This window comes from Piliocolobus tephrosceles, chromosome 8 (genome assembly GCF_002776525.5).
Source record: "Piliocolobus tephrosceles isolate RC106 chromosome 8, ASM277652v3, whole genome shotgun sequence".
Taxonomy (NCBI): domain Eukaryota; kingdom Metazoa; phylum Chordata; class Mammalia; order Primates; family Cercopithecidae; genus Piliocolobus; species Piliocolobus tephrosceles.
In genome coordinates, this window is record NC_045441.1 from 118,111,532 (window position 1) to 118,134,860 (window position 23,329).

The 23,329-nt window shown below is 39.0% G+C and overlaps 1 protein-coding gene across 4 annotated transcripts in view; it reads right to left on the bottom strand.

The window, feature by feature from the left end:
* Positions 1-23,329, bottom strand: part of TNPO3 (transportin 3) — a 101,172-nt gene that overhangs the window by 24,931 nt on the left and 52,912 nt on the right. For all 4 annotated transcript variants that reach the window (XM_023223532.2, XM_023223533.1, XM_023223530.2 and 1 more), the window contains 10 exons: positions 21,480-21,655; positions 20,847-20,985; positions 17,810-17,956; positions 14,257-14,364; positions 12,446-12,537; positions 10,411-10,550; positions 7,174-7,365; positions 4,562-4,653; positions 2,573-2,649; positions 377-437 (listed from right to left, as the gene is read on the bottom strand). In XM_023223532.2, the coding sequence (XP_023079300.1) occupies positions 377-437; positions 2,573-2,649; positions 4,562-4,653; positions 7,174-7,365; positions 10,411-10,550; positions 12,446-12,537; positions 14,257-14,364; positions 17,810-17,956; positions 20,847-20,985; positions 21,480-21,655 (1,224 nt within the window). The remainder of the gene's footprint in view (positions 1-376; positions 438-2,572; positions 2,650-4,561; positions 4,654-7,173; positions 7,366-10,410; positions 10,551-12,445; positions 12,538-14,256; positions 14,365-17,809; positions 17,957-20,846; positions 20,986-21,479; positions 21,656-23,329) is intronic.

Genomic DNA, 23,329 nt, shown 5'->3' on the forward strand with positions numbered 1-23,329 from the left:
TTTTGATCCTCACATAACCTTCAGTGAAAAAAGCAGAGGGGAAATATGTCATCACTGAGGAAACTGAAGTCACCAGCTTTGTCAAAAATATTCTGCTGGTATTGATCAGGCCTCCCAGCTACTCTAGGAGTCACACAGTGAATCTCTTTCTACCACTTCTCTGGCCTTTCAATGCATTCCCTTGTAGCCTGTTTTGTTATCAAATCTAAAATAAAAGATATTTAGATGGCTCTGTCCCTCATTTCATTGAAACAATATCAACAAACTGAATCTCCCTATAAACTTGGAAGACAGTATCTCCTCAGGTGAGTTACCCAAAGCCCTGTAAGGAAAAAAGAAGCAAGCCTTGATTCCACAAGCATCCATAAGCACTTACTTCCTGTATGACTTTCTGGCATGGATGAGTCTGTCCATTTTCCACAATGGGATTGGTATGCCTGGGAAAAGACAACAGCCCAAAATAGTGAATGAAGACCAATTTCACTGAGGACCCAGAGCCCTGATTCCTGCTTGCTTACTTAGTATCATGTTCACCAAATAAAGAAAACCAGATGATAAAGTCATTTACTTACATCACCCTTATAAGCACATATTTTAAATCATCCTATCATTTTTTGGCCATCTTCAAGTCACTTCCAATATAACATGCAAATTCAACCCAACTTTGGGTACATGGGCTGTGAGGTGCTACAGCTATCTTTTCCATTATTTCCCCCTTATAAACCCAAATATGGGCTGGGTGTGGTGGCTCACACCTGTAATCCCAGCACTTTGGGAGGCCGAAGCGGGTGGATCACCTGAGTCCAGGAGTTTAAGACCAGCCTGACCAACATGGTGAAACCCTGTCTCTACTAAAAACACAAAAACTAGCTGGGCATGGTGGCGCAAGCCTGTAATCCCAGACACTTGGGAGGCTGGTAGTGGCGCTACTTGGGAGGCTGAGGCAGGAGAATCGCTTGAACCTGGGAGGCAGTGGTTGCAGTGAGCTGAGATCACACCATTGTACTCCGACCTGGACAAGAAGTGGATGAAGTAAAACTCCATCTCAAAACAAACAAACAAAAACCCAAAAACCTGAATATGTAGTTTCTTCCAAATTAACAAAAAAATACACACAAGTTGTCTAAATCCACTACTAGACACCAAGTATTGCTTCATTCCTTGCATTAAAAGACTAAAAGCTATAGGAACTGTAGTCCAAAGATGTTGCAGTTCTAGTCTGAATCCAATGTACTATCCACAATCAGCCAGATACAACTCCTCTAATTCGAGAGCCCACTAATTTGAAGAAAAGAAGGAAACAAACAAACACATAATTAACTACCAATTACTTTAAAGGAAAGCTACACTTTAGTTTTAAAAAGCCCAACAGCAACTTTGATAAAAATTTAACTTTAATTCAAGTATTTACATCTATTGCAGATTTTCTTTCATTTACTGTGAAATAAGGGTTACTGTTAATAGGTTCTCAGAATGGCATGTTAACAGGGCTCTCCTAATTATAAAAGGAGAACATTGCACCAACTCAGAGAAAGGTATCTGTTGACAATAACTAGTAACACATCACCTTTTTAAATATTTATCCCACATAGGCTTCTATGCAACGATTACTATAACATTCCAGTTATACACTGATCCCACAAATTATAAATTATGTTACTCAGTAAGAATCACCCTTTGAAAACTGTCACTCAAATGCCTTTTTAATCATTAGGCTCCTCCTCTTGACTTCAAAGATGCATTAATTTCCCCTGATCACTGAAGAAACTTCATTATATTTTTGTGCCCATACACTATATAGAGAGATGTTCTGAAAGTATGGTCTCTGGAATAGCAAGCAGAATCATCAGCATCACCTGGGAATTATCAGAAATGCAAATTTTCAGGTCCTACCCAAGATCCAATGAATCAGACACTGAGGGGATGGGACCTAGCAATCTGTTTTGATAAGCCCAGGTGATTCTGATGCATGTGGAATGATGATATATGTGAAAGTTTGGTCTTTTGGTGTCCACAGAACTGGAGACCAAAATAATTCCATTTTTAGAGAGTCTTTTTTTTTTCTTTTTTTTGAGATGGGGTTCTCACTCTGTCATCCAGGCTGCAGTGCAGTGGCACAATCTCAGCTCACTGTGACTTCTGCTTCCCAGGCTCAAGTGATCCTCCCACCTCAGCCTCCCAAGTAGCTGGGACCACAGGCCCATGCCACCATACTCAGCTAACTTTTTATATTTTTGGTAGAGACAGGATTTTGCCATGCTGCCCAGGCTGGTCTCGAACTCCTAAGCTCAAGCAATCTCTGCTTTGGCCTCCCAAGTGCTGGGATTACAGGTATGAGCCATCGCGCCTAGCCATCCACTTTTAAAGAGTATTTTAACATAAAGATCTACCAGGAATGAATTCTTAGAATTTGCCTTTGCCCCAGAACTTCAGGTAACAGCTGGTTTAATTAGTCTCCAAACCACAGGGAGATACTTGGAAGTATGAGAAAAAAATACTTGCTTACTTCAATACACAATGGTTTCATCTGAGCCTTTAACCCAAGTAAGGCACCCAATGTCTCCCTTCTTACCTAAATATCACTGCAAGGCGATCTAAGAACACTGTGGGATCTGAGGATATGCCATTGCTGGGCTCTTGAGACAACAGCTGAAGAGACAAAAGGACATTAACACCCAATTGTCACATGTACAAATCTACAGCCAACACTGCAACATACATCAACTTTTGTCTCAGTTTCTGCTTATTTCCTTATAATAAAGTCCTAAAAGTATATAAAGTTCTAAAAGTTACTCAAATGGTGCAAATTTTAATTTAAACTGTCAAACTACTTTCCTCCATCTTATTGCATCCTGGCCAAGACTACATATTACAACATTTTACTGTCTGATTACTGAGGAATAGAAAATAGTATCATTTGATTTTTTTTCCCATTCACTTTACTATTATATAATAGAGTGTATATACGTTATGTTACACAGTACGTAAAAGATTATATATTTAGCTTTATATTATAAAGCTTTAGATTTATTATAGCTTTGTAATACATTTGAAGCAAATTGTCTCTTACTCTTCTTTCCTAAAATTTCTTAGATACTCCCATAAGTAAATCATCAGAGATGAACTACAGAATTATTTTATCAAGTTCTAAAAATCTCACTGGTATGTCTACAATTGTTGTACTATAACTATAACTAGAGAAGAGTTGACATCTTTAAAATATCTTTCAAGGAAACATGGTAGGTTCTGACGTTGATTGCTAACTTGAATGAATTCTTTTCCCATTACATTTTCTAACTGATGATTACCAGTGTAACCTAAAAATAAAATCCTAAGTCTCCCACCAACTGAACAGGCCCTTCCTGTTACCATGGAGACTCCAGAGAAACTCTAAAAATGGAGCTCTCAGCCATGACGGGAAGATAGGTCAGATAGGTTTTTGTTACACTCCCTATCTTTTGGAGTTTAGGTACAAGTGGCCAGCATTAATGTTAAATGGAGATCATAAGACTGATCAAAGACCTTTTTTATTTGAGATGGATTCTTGCTCTGCCACCCAGGTTGGAGTACAATGGCACGATTTCGGTTCACTGCAACTTCCACCTCCCACGTTCAAGTGATTCTCCTGCCTCAGCCTCCAGAGTAGCTGAGATTACAAGTGTGCATTACCACACCTGGCTAACTTTTTGTATTTTTAGTAGAGACCAGGGTTTCACCATGTTGGTTAGGCTTATCTTCAACTCCTGACCTCAGATGATCCACCTGCCTCAGCCTCCAAAGTGCTGGGATTACAGGCATGAGCCACCGCGCCCGGCTGATCAAAGACTCCTTGTGGCAATAAGATACTAAATTACAAACAAGATCTGAGGCCACACAAGGCAAGAGTTAAGTCACATCTATAGCCCATCAATCTTATTAAACTGTCAAAGTTATGGTTGACTCTGACATAGCACCCTTAACTTAAACATTCCTTTCTGCTAGCCCCAAGCTTTTTGTTCCTTTAACCAACTGCAGATTAAAGAATCTCTGAATCCACTTATGACTTGTAAGCCCCCACTTCAAGACAGCCCATCTTTTTAGACCAAACCAATGTATACCTTCTGTATTTTGATTTATGTATTTGCCTGTAACTCCTGCATCCCTGAAATGTATAAATACCTTCTGTATTTTGATTTATGTATTTGCCTGTAACTCCTGCATCCCTGAAATGTATAAAACCAAACCACAATCCCACCACCTCAAGCACACTTTCCCAAAACTCCTCAAGACTGGGTTTTCCTGGGCTGTGGTCACTCATACTGGCTCAGGACAAACCACTTTAAAACATTTCATAAAATTTGGTTTTTGCGTTAACACTGATATAGTGAGACTCTATTAATTCTGAAATACGTATTTCTTGTATGCAGTTACTTTGATAGCATTATTAATTTTAATAAATTCTTAGTGCATTTTCTTGGGTTTTCTAAGTAGATAAAAGATCTGTTAATAAGTAATTTTGTCTTTTCATTTTTAACATGTAAACACCTTATATTTGTTTCACACCTTCCTTAATTGGACTTACCTTTTTCAATGCCATAACCTGAACAGAACATAGTTCACTAAGACATTCAGTAATCTTATCCAAAGGTAATCGGGCTAGGACAAGTGCTGTCCCTGAAAAACAAAGGAAGATACAAATGAAAAATAAATGCTGAATTGAGGTAACTCAACCGGTCTACATCGTATCAATGAACAGAAAAAGAAACTGGTTTGGTTCCACTCTTTTAAAAAGATCAGCATTGTTTTTTAAAATTGTAACACTTTGTTATTTACAGTTGTTTTTTCTTTATTTGGCTCAGAAGGCTAAGACTGACTAACACTTACAACTGAAGTTAATATTTGTCAAAGACTTTTAAAATCTCCTTCACAAAGCCAAGGGCAAAGCTATTTTAAAATGTATAACCATAGTGTAATGTTTCTCAGACTTCCCAGAGATGCTGATTTAGTGGGTCAAAGAGAGTCTTTATTTTTGATAAGTACTTCCGGCAATTCTTATCAAAGAGAAATTCTGACATAATGCTTTTAGAAGAATGGGCTGAAATTAGAGATTTCACTCTTACACCATAACACTCTCTGTGAGGTTATAAGAGACACTTTCTCTGGGCTTCAGTTTCTTTATGAAATAAGTGACTTGAACAGCGAAGTAACAGTTAAATTTGCCTTTCTTTTTCAAAAAGAAAAAAAGTTACAAAAGCCTCCTACCCCCTTCTTTTTCCCTCCTAAATAAATCTTGACTTAGAACTCCTTAAAACAAAAAACAACAGAGGCAGTTAGGTTCAAGTGGAGACAGACGGTCCAGACTGTTCCTACTCAGCCTCCCTCTTGCTGCAATCCCCATTCTATCCCCACCAACTGCTGAAACACCTTCCCCAAATCCAAAGGATTACATATTAGCCTAGGTCCCTTCGTGGTCAAGAGACACCTTGAATATAATTTTTTTTCCCCTAAGTGTCATTCAACAGAACAGTAATTTATCCCTATACCTTCAAATTTGAATAAAAATCCAGAGTGAATCTTCCTGGCCATCTATAAGCCATAAATGAGTTAGACATTCTTTTCTTTTCTTTTCTTTTTTTTTTGAGATGGAGTCTTGCTCTGTCGCCCAGGCTGGAGTGCAGTGGCATGATCTTGGCTCACTGCAAGCTCCGCGACTTTTCTTTAAAACTAGGAGGGAAAAGCCTAATTTCAGCATGATTTTCCGTTTAATTAATTCCTATAGAAAAGTATGTTACTTTAAAAAGTTTTCAGCCAGGCATCTCAGCACTTTGGGGGGTCAAGGCAGGAGGATCACTTGAAGCCAGGAGTTCAAGACCAGCCTGGGCTATATAGCAAGACCCTGTCTCTATTAAAAATTTAAAAGATTAGCTGAGCATACTGGTGTGCACCTGTAGTCCTTGCCACTTGGGAAGCTGAGAGAGGAGGATCACTTGAGTCTAGGGGTTCAAAGTTATAGTGAGCTATGATCTGCCACTGCATCCCAGCCTGGCAACAAGCAAGACCCTGTCTCTAAAATAAATAAATAAATAAATAAAATTGAAAACCATTTTCCACATCTATTAGATACCACTGAAATTTGGGAGGCCACATTGCACTATAGGTAAGACATCACTTCAATATCAAGGTTAAATTCCATTAGAAAATGACATGAATATTTGACTCTGATTTATCTGTGCCTATGAAGGGAAACAACAAAAACCCAAGGTACAAAAAGAAAATCTGATATAAAAAAGCACAGTCACACTAGCTGGTAAGGAATCTGGTCATATGAATGACAAAGGACAGAATTCACAAATAAGGCCATCTACTCTTGCCAAGGCTAATTGTTTAACAAGTCACAGAGGCTTAGAAGATACTACACAGGTTATTTTACCCAATCCTTTGATATACCTCAATCCTCTCTAATTTACCAGTGATAAGAATTTCATTACCTTACAGGGCACTCCAATCTGTGTTCAGAAAGTATGGTTAGAAAGTGTTTTCTTCCTAGAGCCAGTATATGCTTCCCTATAAATGGCTGACAAGTGACTATTCATAAAATAAATATGATCCTTCTTTTATAAGACCATCTTCCAAATATTTAAAAATAGCCACCATGCTTAAAGGCTGTTCTAAGTCTTTTCCCCTAGCCTTAATAGCTCTATTTCTTCAATTAAGTCTGAGCCTCATGACAATGGCTGCTCTGGATAGAGAATCACTGAGCTGATCAGTAATGGTTAAAGGCTGCTAAGAGACCAGCACCCCTGACTTCTACTCATGGCACTGATCCATGTATACTACCTTTCAACTCCCACTTACCTCTTTGGTATGGCAATGCCTCTTTGGTCTCCCTTCTTATTCTTCCAACTTAAAAAGCAGCCATGTTTAGTTTGAATATGTTGTCTCTACCCAAATCTAGGTCTGTGCTATACATACTACAAGTAGTATTAATTAATTATATCACCTTAAGATAGTCCAAGAAAAGAATGCATGTACATATAGTCAACACTATCCCCTCTAGTGGAAAAGCCACCTTCCCCATCTCATAAATTCTTATCACTAAGCCCACTGCAACTGAAAAACTGGGATATTACAGATGTAAGATTACCCCAAGTAGTGGTTTGAGGTGACTATTAGTGGTTAACATCAAGTAAATACCTTTTAGCAAGCCCACAGCAGCTTCTGGAGACAACAGGAAGGAATCAAGGGAACGGGCAATCTCCAGGAGTCCATTAAAGTGCTGAGCCATGTGATCTCGGCAGACAGAGCAAATGTTATGAATGGCTTTGGCTGCAGCAGAAGCCAGGGGCTTTTCACACAAGCCTTTCATCAAATAGCCCAACACAGGGTCTAAGAAGAAAAGCCAAGCAGAGATTACATATCTGAAACTAAAGGAAAATTTCTAGTTTGTTAGAACAGAGGTATACTTGCTTTTCTTTTTTCAAAGCAAAAGAACCCTTTTAAAAAGTGAAATGTGTTCAGAACCACAATAAATAAAACACATAAAAATGGAGCTGATCTCACTTACATATTATCAACAGGCCCTGAGCCCCAGCTATTTCGTCTTCCATTTCTTCCCTCACGGCAGTCAACGTAACTCCCAGGGATTCACAGAGCAGTCTGTAAACCACTGACTTAAGAGCATATATGGCAATCCAGGTATTAAGAATATGGTGATGTAAGAAAGAATGCAAAAGCTCAGGGAGTTACAATTATACCGAGAGATGAATTACTTGGTAAAACAGCCTATATGAATCACGACAAGGATAGCTGTCTAAAGCTGAAATTTTTATACTTCTTTCTAGTTACAAAAGGCCTTAAAAATAGGCAGATGAATCTTTAGCACTTCTAGATGAATTAATTCACTATGTTTTAATTTTGCCAAATATAAGTGTTCCAAGAAAGTTTATTATAAAGTTGAATTTCTATAGGGCTAATTCTACTCATCTTTTTACCTTCTTTTATACAAATCAGAATGTTTTCCTATAGGGAAAAAAACCTTAGAAAAGCTATATATTATTTTTGGGGACAGAGCCTCAGTCTGTCCCACAGGCTGGAGTACAGTGGTGCGATCTCAGCTCACTGCAACCTCCATCTCGCGGGTTCAAGCAATTATCCTGCCTCAGCCTCCTGAGTAGCTGGGACTATCGGCATGCGTCAAGCCTGGCTAATTTTTGTATTTTTAGTAGAGATGATTGTTTCACCACGTTGGCCAGGCTGGTCTCAAACTCCTGGCCTCAAGTGATTCGCCTGCCTCAGTCTCCCAAAGTGCTAGGATTACCACTGAGAGCCACTACGCCTGAGCAAAAAACCATATATTGTTAAAGGTCATTGTGAGTACTTTATATTGACCTTGTAGAGCAACCTGTGAAAAAGTGGAAAGAATCAAAAGAATAACATCTTTTTTTTTCTTTTTTTTTTTTTTGAGATTGAGTCTCGCTCAGTCACCCAGGCTGGAGTGCAGTGGCGCAGTCTTGGCTCACTGCAACCTCCCGCTCCTGGGTTCAAGCAATTCTCCCTGCCTCAGCCTCCTGACTAGCTGGGATTACAGGCATGTGCCACCAAGCCCGGCTAATTTTCTTGTATTTTGAGTAGAGACAGGGTTTCGCCTATTGGCCAGGTTGGTCTCGAACTCCTGAACTCAGATGATCCTCTAGCCTCAGCCTCCCAAAGTGCTGGGATTACAGGCATGAGCCACCGTGCCTGACCAAGAATAATGTCTTAAAGCCCATTTAAAACCATCATGTCCATTTCTAGTCTAATGATCAATACAATGCCCAAACTCAGCACAATCTGCCTACCTTCACCAAAAAGAAAAAAACAAAACCAAAACCTCACCCTGTTTAGTCTAGGAATCAAAAGACCTAGAATCTAGAAGCTAGCCCAAGCAACTCTAATACTGTAGACTTCTGTGACTCCCAAATTGGGTATTTGTAGTTTTGACTATTTGGAGTATGAACATAGAGCAATCTGTCTACTGCTGAGGCACAAATCTGAATGAGATACTGCAAGGTGGCACTGAATGATACATCTTTTGATAAGAGTCTGCAAGTCAACCTAGATTTGCTGCTTTCTGGACATTAACTGAAGTATTAAAACAAACAAACAAATCTACTGTTCCTTGGTGGAAAAATGGTTCAGAAAAGAAAGCCAAATGTTGAGCCAGATAAAGTGCAGAAATCTAAGAACTAAAAAACAGTCATTTTGAAATCACTTAGAAATAGTACGTTGGGCCAGGTGTGGTGGCTCACGCCTGTAATCCCAGCACTTTGGGAGGCTGAGGCGGGCAGATTACTTGTGGTCAGGAGTTTGAGATCAGCCTGGTCAATATAGTGAAAGACCGTCACCGCTAAAAATACAAAAATTAGCAGGCGTGGTGGCACGCACTTGTAATCCCAGCTACTTGGGAGGCTGAGGCAAGAGAATCACTTGAACCTGGGAGGTGGAGGTTGCAGCGAGCCGAGATTGGGCCACTGCATTCCAGCCTAGGCAACACAGCGAGACTCCATCTCAAAATAAAAAAAGAAACAAAAACAAACAAAAAGAAACAGTACGTTGAACTTAGAAAGCAGCTCAGTGTATAGAAACAAAGAACACATTCACTCTTTTGAGCATGTGTTTCAGTCACTAAAAACAGATACGTAAAATAAAATCAAGTAAAAAGGCAATAATAAAGATATACATAGGAAACACATCAAACTGAATGATTTAATACTAATCACAAATTTTGGCATTCCTAAAATTCTCAGAATGTATCCCTCTTAAATGTCAGGGCTTGATATATATTACCCTGGATAAGTTATTTCGTCTCTTTGGGCCTCACTTTCCTTGTCTGTAAAATGAGGAGATTAGAATAAATGATTTCTAACTTTACCTTCAATTTTAAAGTTGTTACTTATGATTTTTAGTTATTTTTTCAAGTCAATAAGGACAGCCAGAGGCTATACAACAGTCTTCATTTTAATTTGCAGTTATTTAGTTTTGAATAATAATTCTTGGTTTTTAAATGAAGCATGTATTACAAGTGAAAAATTACCTCCTTTGCTTTGGTCCTTTAGTAGCTTCTAGTATGTTAAAACTATAAGAGAGTCTGATTAGCATATGCCAAAGACTAACAGAGACAGAAATGTTCATGCTTAAACAGAGTACTAGAAGCAAACTGTTCAGTGTTTCCCTATCTGTAGATCTAATCTTTCAAAGGTCTTTCTCCTAGATCAGATTATAAGTGTTACATCAACTAAGCACTAACTTACAACATATTGTTTACTCTCAGTTTCTATAAACACTCTCGTGTTAAAAAAATAGAAAGGAAAACTCAAGCAAAAGTAAGAGATGAGAAGAAAAATCAGAAAAATGACAAGTTAAGAAATGGCAGAGGAGAGAGATTACACATACCAAGGAACTGAGGATTTCGATCAACGACTTCACTCATCTCTCCAACCAATTCAATGCTGGTGTATCGCACAGCCGTATGTACAGTCTCTGGGAGGCGGACAACTCCTTCTAGGACTTCCACAAGTGTTGGATTGTTCTCCCTGAGTATAGGCGGTAAGTACTCACAGTTACTGATTTCAGAGGTTATATTCTGGCCAAATAACAGGCTGTGATGACACACAGCATTACTAAAGAGCTTCTTTCTAAATAACTATTAAAATAAAAGTACTTGGTATTTGTTATGAAAGATTTTCAAATCCTCAAAAAAGAGGAAAAGATAGAAATGAAAGATATTGTTTCAGGAAAAGCATACTGGCTCCTTAATATTCTGAATGCCAGTAAAGTGTCTAAAGACACATCAAGGTGGAGAGGCAGACATTTACTGTGGATGAATGTCTTCTTTTAAAGAATCTATTTTATTTCGTCCTATAGCTGCAGCACCTAGAACAGTGCCTGGCACATAGTGGGCACTCAATAAATATTGCTGAATGGCTGAACAGATGAATATATAATTCTGATAGACCACTCTTTGTTGTTATTCTCCAAAGATTTCTTACACCTGGATATTGGAAACTTTAAGAACAGGTAAGTATGGGTAGCCAGTTCACTAACTGAAAGAACAAGAAAACAAGCTGCAGGAATAGATTAAGTTGCCCCGATTTGGAACATGAGGGAAAATTAAAGTTAACGAAACATTTTCCACAGCTCCATGAGTTTATCCGTTCCCTTTCCTTCTCCCTCTGCCCCCGACAAAACATACTGGCTAAACGCCTTTTGAGTAGAGTGGAGGATGCCCCCAAAGTGGCAGAACTTAATCCAGAAATGAAAGATGTTTAAAATGTAAATAATATCCTGGATTAGAACAAGACCACCCTCTGCTGATAAGCTAGACTATTAAGTCCTTTTATATGCACTAAGAAATTATAATCATGCAGTTGGCTTGAAATGCAGATAAACAAAAAAATATATTGAATCTCTCATTTATGCCTTATGTTTCCTAGGGACACTAAATCAATTAATGAAGACTATCTAGGAATCATTTTTCAAACCAAGACATATTAGTTAGAATATTAATGATTTTAATAAGCTTCAGACTTGTCACAGACTTATTTTAATAAGCTTCAAAATGACACCAAAATGGGTTTAAGAGTAAATAGTGTGGTATATAATTAAGGACCAGGACTTCTTAATAGAGAAAAATAAACCTATTCAACCTCCTTGAATATTTACTGGATTAGAAACAATATCTCATTGACGAGGCCCTGAAAGGCAGCTAAGAAAGAAGCACTGTGCTTTTTATAAATATCTGCCTTAACCATCTCTCCAATCAAGACTGAATATAGAGCTTGACTGCAGGTATCACGTCACAATTCAGCGTGGCAGATATTAACATTGATTTATATACTCAAGGCACAAAGTAAATTCTGTCTCTAGGGCTTCATACCATAAATAGAATTTCTAAGCAATTAGAAGTAAAATTTGAATAATTTGAAATTTTTCAATGGCAATAACAAAAACGGTAACTGCCCTTTAGATCTGGCTCTTTTAGGTGAAAAGGTGCCTAGGCCTTGCCTCTCTGAAACTCAAAACAATGTAATTAATTTTGTAAGGATAACTTACCCAAGGTCACAAAAGCAGAAAACCCAAATTAGTGTCTATTCAATTGCTTTTAAGCAAATACCAACAATTAAACAGTCTAACAAATTCTTTACCATACCAACTTTCACAAGGGAGCCTCAGTTGGAAAAATAAATCAGCATTCTATTCCTAGCATCAAGACTAAAATAATTTCAACTCTAGGAAATGTTGTTAAAACATGGTATCAGCAATTCAGGCGACCCTGGACTAAACACTATAAGTCAGAAGACTAGACAGCACAACAGAAGTAAGAAGTTCTAAAAGTCTCAGGTATATACCATATAAGGAAAAAAAATAGTGTAATTTTCCTTCCTCTTGATATTTAGAGTTCCCAGCAAAAGACTTATGAGACACTCACGGATCAACACTCTTTGCTATAGCAGCCATGATAAAGAGAACCGCTTCTGTCACCTCCCAGGGTGGGTTGCCTTCTTTCAGAGTAGAATATAACTAGAGAAGAAGAGGTGGATTATGGATCCATTAAAAGGAAAACAGAATGCCAAAACAAACAAAACAAAAAATCCAGTTAAAGTAAATCCTGCTCCTTGTTTCTAAATCTAATTATCTCTCAAGCCAGATGAGAATATTATTTTCATTTTTTTTACATCATTACTAACTAGGAATAACTATTTTAATATTTGAAATAAACCCATTTAGACTCCCAAGAGTTTATCAAAATTATCATCTGCCCCCAGAAAACGACTACTATGAGAAAAACAAAAACACAGTACATGAGTGTCTTTTCCTGATAATAACTGATAAATACATAAACACACTTAAAATAGAGATACAATGCAAATCCTCTACATACGTATTGGCTTTACATTTCTATTGTTTTAACTACTTGTCTGCATCAGCACTGGTAGTACTGACTGAATTCCTAAAAAGCAGCTGTTTAGAAGCACCTATCACAATACTGTATCCAAGCAGAATTTATTTTTTTAAAAAAGGTACACCTAGCAGAATACTCTGAGATGTTCTGGTCCAGAATTTCCCAGATTATATCCACCTACAGAACATGACTAACTAATATTTTACAGTCAAATAACACACTGCTAGGGAAGGCAAAATTAAACAGCTTTCTTGTTATACAACTTCATAGAGCCTTTAATATACTATTTACACCATTTCCTAATTTTAATTAATGATATAACTTTTTTTGGCAAAAAACATTTCATGGGGTTGGTATTCCAGAGACTGTATCTTGAACAGCATTGATAATTTACATAAATTTGTAAATTAAGTCAAAGGATTGAGATATTCAAAGGATTTCTCAAAGCCATAGGGCTAAAGAGAGAAGAGCTGAAATATCTGAGCAGAGGTCATCTGTCTAAGATCCAGGGATCTCATTTAAGTGGCTTTCTAAGAATCCCCAACTCTTCACAGATGGGTCAATAAGCATGCTTTGCTTAATATAATGAAAATAGTTATAATGTTATTAACATTTTTTAGATTGTATGACTCCCAAATATACAAAAAATGACTGAGTTACCAAAAAAAAAAAAAAAATTTCGGTTACTTCAGTATTGCCGTGATAAAGCTTCCAAAGTAGTATTTCAGAGCTCATTAGAGTATAATCCAGCAATATGAAAACTGCCTGAAATTATATTAATGTTAAGTGATATGGAATGATGATGACTGTAACCTTATGAGGTAAAATGTTACTCACTGATTGTCAGGAAAACCTCTGGACTATGAATCTTCTACTCTAGCATAGTCACCTCTGGGATGAAACTGCACAGGAATCTAACCGTAAGTGTGGACAAAGATAATGCCAAATAACTAAAAGAGTTACGAGGAGTTGGTACGTAATTACTAAAGCAGAAACACTTGCCTATTGTTCCTGGCTAGGTCCAAATTCCCTGTAAGTATCCTAGAGGCTTTAGTGCTTATCTATGATCTTCTATTCCAGCTGTACAAGTGGAACAGCAATCATTGCAAGCAGAGAGAGTAAACCATAACCAAATCATCCATAAACTGCAACTGACTTATAAAATGTTAAATAAACATAGCTACTATATGCCAGGCAGTGTGCTAGGCACTTGCATATCTATTATCTCATTCAGCCACTAAGATTGAAGAAATAAGATGGAACATTCACAGAAGACACAGAAGTGAACACAATTAAGGCGACTAGTAAAACTGGAAACAATCTCCAAATAGGCTTACCTGAGCAAAACACTCCATAGACCCTATCAAGAAAATCAAGTCCTTTACCAGGTCTGATACCCTCATCCGAAACTCCCCGAAGTCATCAGTCTCCTCAGGAACCCCCTCCTAAAATTTCAAATCAGATAACATTTGTTTTAAACTCACTTCGGCTTTCAATGACCTCTATAAAATCAAGACGAAAAAAACCATTAAGCAGTCAAGTTTCAATGAACAGAAGTTGCCTAAATCATGAGGGTATTTTTATTTTAGATGGAGGGTTTCCCAAACTGTGAGGTATACCAAGTCAACACAACCTATTCTCTGCCTTTACCATGAGAAACTATTTGGTCTGTGTGTGTGTTTTGTATTTTATTTTTATTTTTTTGAGACAGCGCCCTACTCTGTCGCCTAGTCTGGAGTGCAGTGGTGCGACCTCTGCTCACTATAACCTCCACCTCCCAGGTTCCAGTGTTTCTCCTGCCTCAGCCTCCCAGGTAACTGGAATTACAGGCACACGCCACAACACCTGGCTAATTTTTCTATTTTTAGTAGAGACAGGGTTTCACCATGTTGGCCAGGCTGGTCTTGATGTCCTGACCTCAAGTAAGCTGCCCACGTCGGCCTCCCAAAGTGTTAGCCACCATGAGCCAGCGTGCCCGGCTGTGTTTTGTATTTCTAAGCTACAGCTTGTTCTGTTGTTGGAAAAATGTGGCTTGGTGAGAGTGAAAAGTGACCTGGAAGAAGTAGTAAATTAACTGATAAGCCTATCTAGAGAAGGTCAGCTCTTTAGTGCCAAACAAACCTCTGAAGATTTATGTTTCAAGATCTACCAAAATCAACCACTGTCACAATAACTTCACACAGAAAATATAATTTTATTTTCATTTTTGAGACAAGGCCTTGCTCTGTCGCCCAGGCTGGAGTGCAGTGACTTGATCTCGGCTCCCTGCAGCCTTGACCTCCTGGGCTCAAGCAATCCTCCCACCTCAGCCCCTGAGCAGCTGGGACTATAGGTATGTACCACCACGCCTGGCTAATTTTTATATTTTTTGTAGAGTTGGGGTTTTGCCATGTTGCCCAGGCTGGTCTCGAACTCCTGAGCTCAAGCAATCTGCCTGCCTTGCCTCCCAAAGTACTGGGATTACAGGCATGAGCCACACGCCTGGCCTCAATTAATTTTTAAAATTTTCTGTAGAGATAAGGTCTCACTATATTGCCCAGGCTGGTCTCAAACTCCCGGGTTCAAGTGATCCTCCCGCCTGGGCCTTCCAAAGTGCTGGGATTACAGATGTGAGCCACCATGCCCAGCCCAGAATTTTAAACTTAAAAAAAAATTCATGTAGGTGGACAGATATATAAAACTAGCATAGTAAAATATGAATAGTGGAATTTAGGTGGTAGGTATACAGATGTTCTCTATGACATTATTTCATGTTTGCTGTGCATTTGAAATTTGTCATTAAAAAATTTAAACATCATTTATATTCCATGGTTTCCTATTACAAACACTTCGGTATCTTTTCTATTCTGACACACTTCTGTAAGTAAACAAAGAGTTAGCAATTATAAGATGGTTAAAGGCATGTATGAGAATCTTGGGCCCAAATACCTGGGAAAAGCCCTTAGTACTATTGAGAATTGCTAATCTAGTTCAACCTCCTTGCTTTAAGATGAAGAAATTAAGGTCAAGGAATGAGGAGGAAATGATGGCTATCTCAGATGAGATAATGGCTAACATTATAAAGCACTATACAAATTATAAAGCACTATACACTTACACATGTAAGAAATTACCCGCAAGGGAAATGGTGCCACAGAATCAGCAAAGGCACAAAAGGGATCAAGCACAAAGCCATTTAAACCAAAGGGGCCCTGCTTTATAAATCAGGCTTCCAAATAAAATGTAGCTGAAGACAGGAGTCATCACTTTATTTTATTTTTTTGAGACTGAGTCTGGCTCTATTGCCCAGGCTGGAGTGCAGTGGCACAATCTCGGCTCACTGCAACCTCCACCTCCTGGGTTCAAGTGATTCTCCTGCCTCAGTCTCCTGTGTAGCTGGGATTACAGACACCCGGCACCATGCCCAGCTAATTTTTCTATTTTTAGTAGAGACGGGGTTTTGCCATGTTGGCCAGGCTGGTCTCAAACCCCTGCCCTCAAGTGATCCACCCACTTCGGCCTCCGTGTGGTCGACTGCACTCCGTGTGGGTGCAGTCTGAAAACCATTAGACTAAATCATAACTAAGGTTGTGTGGAGATACAAAATACCATGACTCCAACAAAATACCAACATTAAAATTAAGGGAATAGCACGTGGGATTTAAATTGTAAGCAATAAAACTTACTGCAGGTCCTGGATTAAAGGATGGATTCAACCAACCAACAGGATGAAATAAATGTGGCAAAATTTGAAGAGATTAAGCATGATGTTTGAAGAGTTTTCTAATAAACTAATAATATTTCTAGTATTTTTTTCTAAGCAAATAGATTTCTATATTCTTTTAAACTATAAAATGAGTATAAATAAGATTTTTAAAATGTGTATGTTCGTGGGGCAAAATCATACACACAAATATTTCACTTTTGTATTAGTTTTCATCTAACCACTTATTTTCTACTATTAACAAGAGTCAAAATTTTGGTTTGGCGTGGTGGCTCACGCCTGTAATCCCAGCACTTTGGGAGGCCATGGTGGGTGGATCACAAGGTCAGGAGATTGAGACCATCCTGGCTAACATGGTGAAACTCCGTCTCTACTAAATATCCAAAAAAGCCGGGCGTGGTGGTGGGCGCCTGTAGTCCCAGCTACTCAAGAGGCTGAGACAGGAGAATGGCGTGAACCTGGCAGGTAGAGTTTGCAGTGAGCCGAGATGGCACCACTGTACTCCAGCCTGAGCGACAGAGCAAGACTCCCATCTCAAAAAAAAAAAGGAGTACAAAATTTTACATTCTGATTTTTCTCTTACCATACCATCATTTCACTACCTTTTAATTGCTCCATCAAGTTGCTAAATCCTAACTCTTCTTATATAATTCATATAACTCTTATTATACTGCTGTATATGGGTTTATAATTTTTACTTTTATAGATAACATTTTGTATACAAAATAGCTGTTTTTTCTTCTGCAGATTTAAGATAAATTCCTAGGAAAAGAATTACTGGTTTAGCTGGAGTGTTTTTTGTTTGTTTGTTTTTGTTTTTTCCTAAACAGGCCTAACAGATTATATTGGTACTGACTTCTTCAGTATAAGCTGTAGAGTGACAAAACCTGCCAATCCTCCCACCTCAGCCTCCTGAGTAGCTAGGACTACAGGCGTGTGCCACTAGGCCCGGCTAATTTTGTTTTTATTTCTTTTTGTAGAGACAGGGGTCTCTCTATGTTGCCCAGGCTGGTCTTGAACTCCTGGCCTCTGGCAATCCATCCACCTTGGCCTCCCAAAGTGCTGGGACTACAGACATGAGCCAGGGTACCCAGCCAGGTTTATTATCTATCTTCTCAGTTCCTTTTCAAGTTGGCACTGACAAGAGGAAGAAATTAAGATTTGAAGAGGTAGAGAAGGGAACTTACATGGTCTGGTTCCAGCTGGCAGTGTCGAGCCAAGGCATGAAGCAGCCTCTGAATGTAAGCTTTGAAGATGCCATGAATAACTTCATCATTAGTTTTGTACAAATGCTCCCCCAGTCGGTACCAAAAGTTAAATGAAATTTCTACTACCTGTTAGGTTAAAAGAGATGATTTATTTGAATGGGAAAGGAATAGAATAAGAAGACATTTTATTATCACCACGACCATACAGAAAGAAAGATATATTTTTAAATAATATGAGTGGAGTCAGTTAAGAAGTCACCTTTTCTCTAGCAGATTTACTATTATCTCCCCAAATTGTCTTCCCATGTTAGGCCCAAAACTCCATTTAGAATGACTGGCTTTACATTCCATTTAGTCCTGAGGTAATGCCTCCAAAAGTACACTGAATTTTGAATTTAGAGAAAACGGTAACAGACACGGAAGTCTTTATTTTTATTTATTTTTTAGAGACAGAGTTTCATTCTGTTGCCCCAGCTAGAGTGCAGTGGCACGAGCACATATCACTGCTGCCTCTAACTCCTGGACTCAAGCGATCCTCCTGCCTCAGCCTCCCAAGTAGCTGGGACTACAAGTACACACCACCAAGCTCAGCTAATTTTTTTTTTTTTTTTTAGTAGAAATAGGGTCTCGCCACCTTGCCCAGGATGGTTTTGAATTCCTGCCCTCAACTAATCCTCCCACCTAGGTCTCCCAAAGTGCTGGGACTACAGGCATGAGCCACCGCGTCCAATTTTATTTTACTTAAAACAAATTTCAGCCAGGTGCAAAATACCATCTCTACAAAAAATACAAAAATTAGCCAGGCATGTAGGTGGCGCATGCCTGTATTCTCAGCTACTCAGGAGGTTGAGGTTGGAGGATCACCTGAGCCCAGGAGGCTGAGGCTACAGTGAGCTGTGATCGTACCACAGCACTCCAGCCTGGGCAACAGAGTGAGACCCTGTCTCAAAAGATATATATTTTTTCTTTAGAGACAGGGTCACCTAGGCTGGAGTGCAGTGGGACACAATCATAGCTCACTGCAGCCTTGAACTTCTGGGCTCAAGTGATTCTTCCACACAGCCTCCTGAGTAGCTAGGAGGACTACAGGCACTTGCCACCATGTCTAGCTAATTTTAAAAATTTTTCTGCAGAGACAGGGTCTTGCTCTGCCACCTAGGCTGGAGTGCAGTAGTATAATCATGGCTCACTACAGCCTCGAACTCCTGGGCTCAAGCGATCCTCCCATTCAGCCTCCTGAGTAGCTGGGATGACAGGTGTGCACCAGCACACCTAGCTAATTTTTAAAACTTTCTGTAGAGACAAGGTCTTCCAATGATGCCCAGGCTGGTCTCGAACTCCTGGGCTCAAGCGATCCTCCCACCTCAGCCACCAAAAGTGTTAGAGGTATGAACCTCATCAGAGGTATGAACCACTATGCCCAGCCAGAAGTCTTTTTTATTCATTCATTCATTCATTCATTCATTCATTCATTCATTTATTTATTTATTTATTTTGAGATGGAGTCTTGCTCTGTCGCCCAGGCTGGAGTACAGTGGCGCGATCTTGGCTCACTGCAACCTCCACCTCCTGGGTTCAAGTGATTTTCCTGCCTCAGCCTCCTGAGTAGCTGGATTACAGGCCCGCGCCATTACCCCAGCTAATTTTTGTATTTTTAGTAGAGACGGGGTTTCACCATGTCGGTCAGGCTGGCCTCAAACTGCTGACCTTATGATCTGCCTGCCTCGGCCTCCCAAGGTGCTGACAGGTGTGAGCCACCGCGCCTGGCCAGAAGTCTTTTTTAAAGTATTTTTCTGAAACTTCTGAAATCACTTCATTGAATATTTGAGATTCAAAATCATCTGTAACTCCTGAATATAACTGATTCAGCTTCATGTCACTTTTATTCACCTGTTTTCTTGAGTGTGACAGAAAGGGAGAAAAGGCCTGGGATTTTACTCGTAGCCTCTTTTCCACATGGCACTGTTTAGAGTGATAACTGTGTGAGGTTACATTCTCCCAGAAATGTTTTGGGTTCCACTCAAATCTAGGTATCCTCATGACATTATGTAAAACAAATAAACCTTGTCTTGCATGTGATAACAGAAAATGGGTCGAGAGTCATAGGACCACTGTGCCTAAGGCACAGTAAGAGGGTCCCTACCATCCTTTTCCCATCAAGGATCCAAAACAGAGCTATTTAAAACAGTGCCCAACTTGGGAGCACTTCTTTCTCACTTTTTTCTTTTTTTGAGATAGAGTTTTGCTCTTGTCGCCCAGGCTGGAGTACAGTGGCCTGATCTCGGCTCACTGCAACCTCTACCTCCCGGTTCAAGCAATTCTCCTGCCTCAGTCTCCCAAGTAGCTGGGATATTATAGGTATGAGCCACCTCGCCCAACTAATTTTTGTATTTTTAGTGGAGACAGGGTTTCACCATGTTGGCCAGGCTGGTCTCAAACTCCTGACCTCAGGTGATCTGCCTGCCCAAAGTGCTGGGATTACAGGCATAAGCCACCAAGGCTGACCCTTTCTCATTTCTTATACTATAAAACTTCTCAAATAAATGAGATTTTAAAAAATCTAGCAAACCTCGGTAGGTAGGGTGTCAAGGATTCTGAATGACAGAGACCCTTAAGTCTTTTCAATCCCTTTGTCATTCTCATCCATCATTTGGAGAAAAATTGGGGATGTTAAGATTTGTGGAGGTATAGTTAGAATTTGGTGTTTTTTAGCTGTAAAGCTCTAGAGAGTAAGTCAAGCTAGACAAGGGGTTCACTGGAAAGGCTTGCTTTCTAACGAGTTCCTTGAGGGGTCTACCACAGTCAGCCTAGCCAACCAGGTAAGAAAACAGAGATGGACACAACGCAGAAACCCAAATATAATTTTTTTAAAATTCCAAAACAGAGGAAATCACATTAATTAAAAACAAGACTATAATTTCTCAACAATAAAAAGCTGGGCATGAGGTAATGAAATACAGATAATATGCAGCACACAACTTGGAGAATAATGGCCTTAGAATAGCATAAACACTACCTCATATTGAGGATGTCCTGCACAGATAAGAAGCAGCTCCAGAGTTCGGAGGTCCCCAAGACCTTGGCCTGGAGTACAAACAATTTTTTCAAGAAAAGTTTCACATAGTTCAGTGAAAATACGGCAGTAATTCAGAACTCTGTAGAAGACAGGCGAATGAGAACAACAAGTCAGAAATCTGGATATTATAAGTATATACAGGCACAGTTAATCAAATAAATAAAAGGTTCCTCAGTCTAAGAGACATCTAGTGATTATTTACTATGTTGTATCACAAACCCCATGACAGACACCTTTACCTAGATCATACACTCCTACACACGTGATTTGTCAGTTCAAATTCTCAATTATTAAAACATTTGAATAAAAATTCCCATCAAATCACACTTGATATTTTAAAATTTGTCTCTAATTTTTAAAGCCTTACCATTTCTATGGTAATTCTACAAACCCTGCATCCAATTTGCCACTCTTGGTTCAGAAGAGCGTAGTAGAGTGTCTTTAGGAAGCAACTATCTGTACATTTACAGAATCACCGAGAATCACAAATGACAGATGAATAATAAAAAGTGACTTAAAAGAATGACCAGACTGTAGGTAAACCCAGGGCTCCAGACTTAAACAATTACTCACTTGTCTAAATCTTCACGTGCCACAGCCATATGATAGGCAGTCTCCAACGTCAGCACTCCCTGAAAAAGTTGCATAGCTAATGGCAAGTTAGTCTCCACATTCTCAATGGCATAGAGAGCTGAGCATACACAGTCTGAAGCAGCTTCATGTAGGTTAGATGAGGTCTTATCCTGTTGCTGGGGAGGTAGCAGGAATAGGGAAGCAAGAAGTATGATCACTAAGGAGTGATCTACAGTTGGCCCTGCATACCCTAGGGTTCAACCAAGCATCAATAGAAAATATTCAAAATATAAGCAAATAATAATACAATGAAAAACACAAATTTAAAAATTACCCTATAACAACTATTTACATAGCATTTACATTGTATTAGGTATTATAAGTAATTTAGAGGTTATTTAGAGTATATGGGAAGAGGTGGGGAGGTTATATGCAAATACTGCACCATTTTATATAAGGGACTAGGGCATCTGTATATTTTGGAAACTGTGCACAGAGGGGCAGGGGTAGTGGGTGGTCCTGGAACCAATTCTTTGAGGACAGTGATGGATAAGTGTAATAGGAAAACAATTAGAGCCTCTTTCTTTCTTTCAATTACAGCCTCTTTCTGAACATGTACTTTATATGTGTAACAGTCAAGTCATAGGCTTCCATGAGAAAACATCCATCAATCTTCCCAATCCTATTTCTGTTTCCTTATATATCAAGCAAATCAGTCTTTCTGTCCCTAAGTCATGGTCATATCATTTGTAATCTCCATGTTCTTGTTCACACCAGCCCCTCTAAATGGAATGCCATGTGTTTCCTACCCTGTTCTAGTGTGTGAAAATCTTTTCCATCCTTTTTCTGATATTTAAGTGCTACCTAAAATGAAAGGGCTCAACAAGTATCAAAGACACATACCTAAACACATCATTGTGAAATTTCAGAATACCAAAGTTAAACAAAGGTCCAAATGGAATGCCATGTGTTCCCTACCCTATTCTAGTGTGTGAAAATCTTTTCAATCCTTTTTCTGATATTCAAGCACTGCCTAAAATGAAAGGGCTCAACAAGTATCAAAGACACATACCTAAACACATCACTGTGAAATTTCAGAATACCAAAGTTAAACAAAGGTCTGTAAAATTTCTGGGGAAGAGAGAAGGAGGTAATAGTAACGAGCAGAAATCAGAGTTCTCCAACATTTCATTAACAATGATGCATGCTAGTAAAGGAGAACAAGGCCTCTGAACTTTTGAAGGAAAATAATATTCAACCTACAACTTTTTAAAAAGCTGAGCCATCAATCAAGATTGAAAGCAAAATAAAAATAGTTCTCAGTCATGCAAAAATTCCAAGTTTATTTTCCATTATATCTTTCCTGAAGATGTTGTCTGAGGGGGTTTGAAAGAAACAGCTAACCTAATCCAGAAAGCACAGTAAAGACAAGTCCCAAGATGGTGGAGAGTAGATCTAAAGAACTGATGCAAATCAGAGCAGACCAAAATGGCCAAGAAGGGAATTCTCCAGGGTTTCTAGTGAAGAGAGTACAGTTGACAGGTTAAATGCACTTAGTAAGGGCATATTAGTCTTCCTTGAATAATTTTTTTAAAAGGATATTTAAAATCTCCAGTGGGACAAAAAGCTATACAAGCAGGTTTGGGAGAGCACAAAGATGCAAATTATTCATTAGGTTATTCTTAGATTGAATAGTGGGTTCAAAGATTCTCATTATATTACCAAGTTATTAAAAGGTAAGTGTTCGAGCTGGGCACGGTGGCACACACCTATAATCCCAGCACTTTGGGAGGCCGAGGTGGGCAGATCACAAGGTCAGGAGATCGAGACCATCCTGGCTAACACAGTGA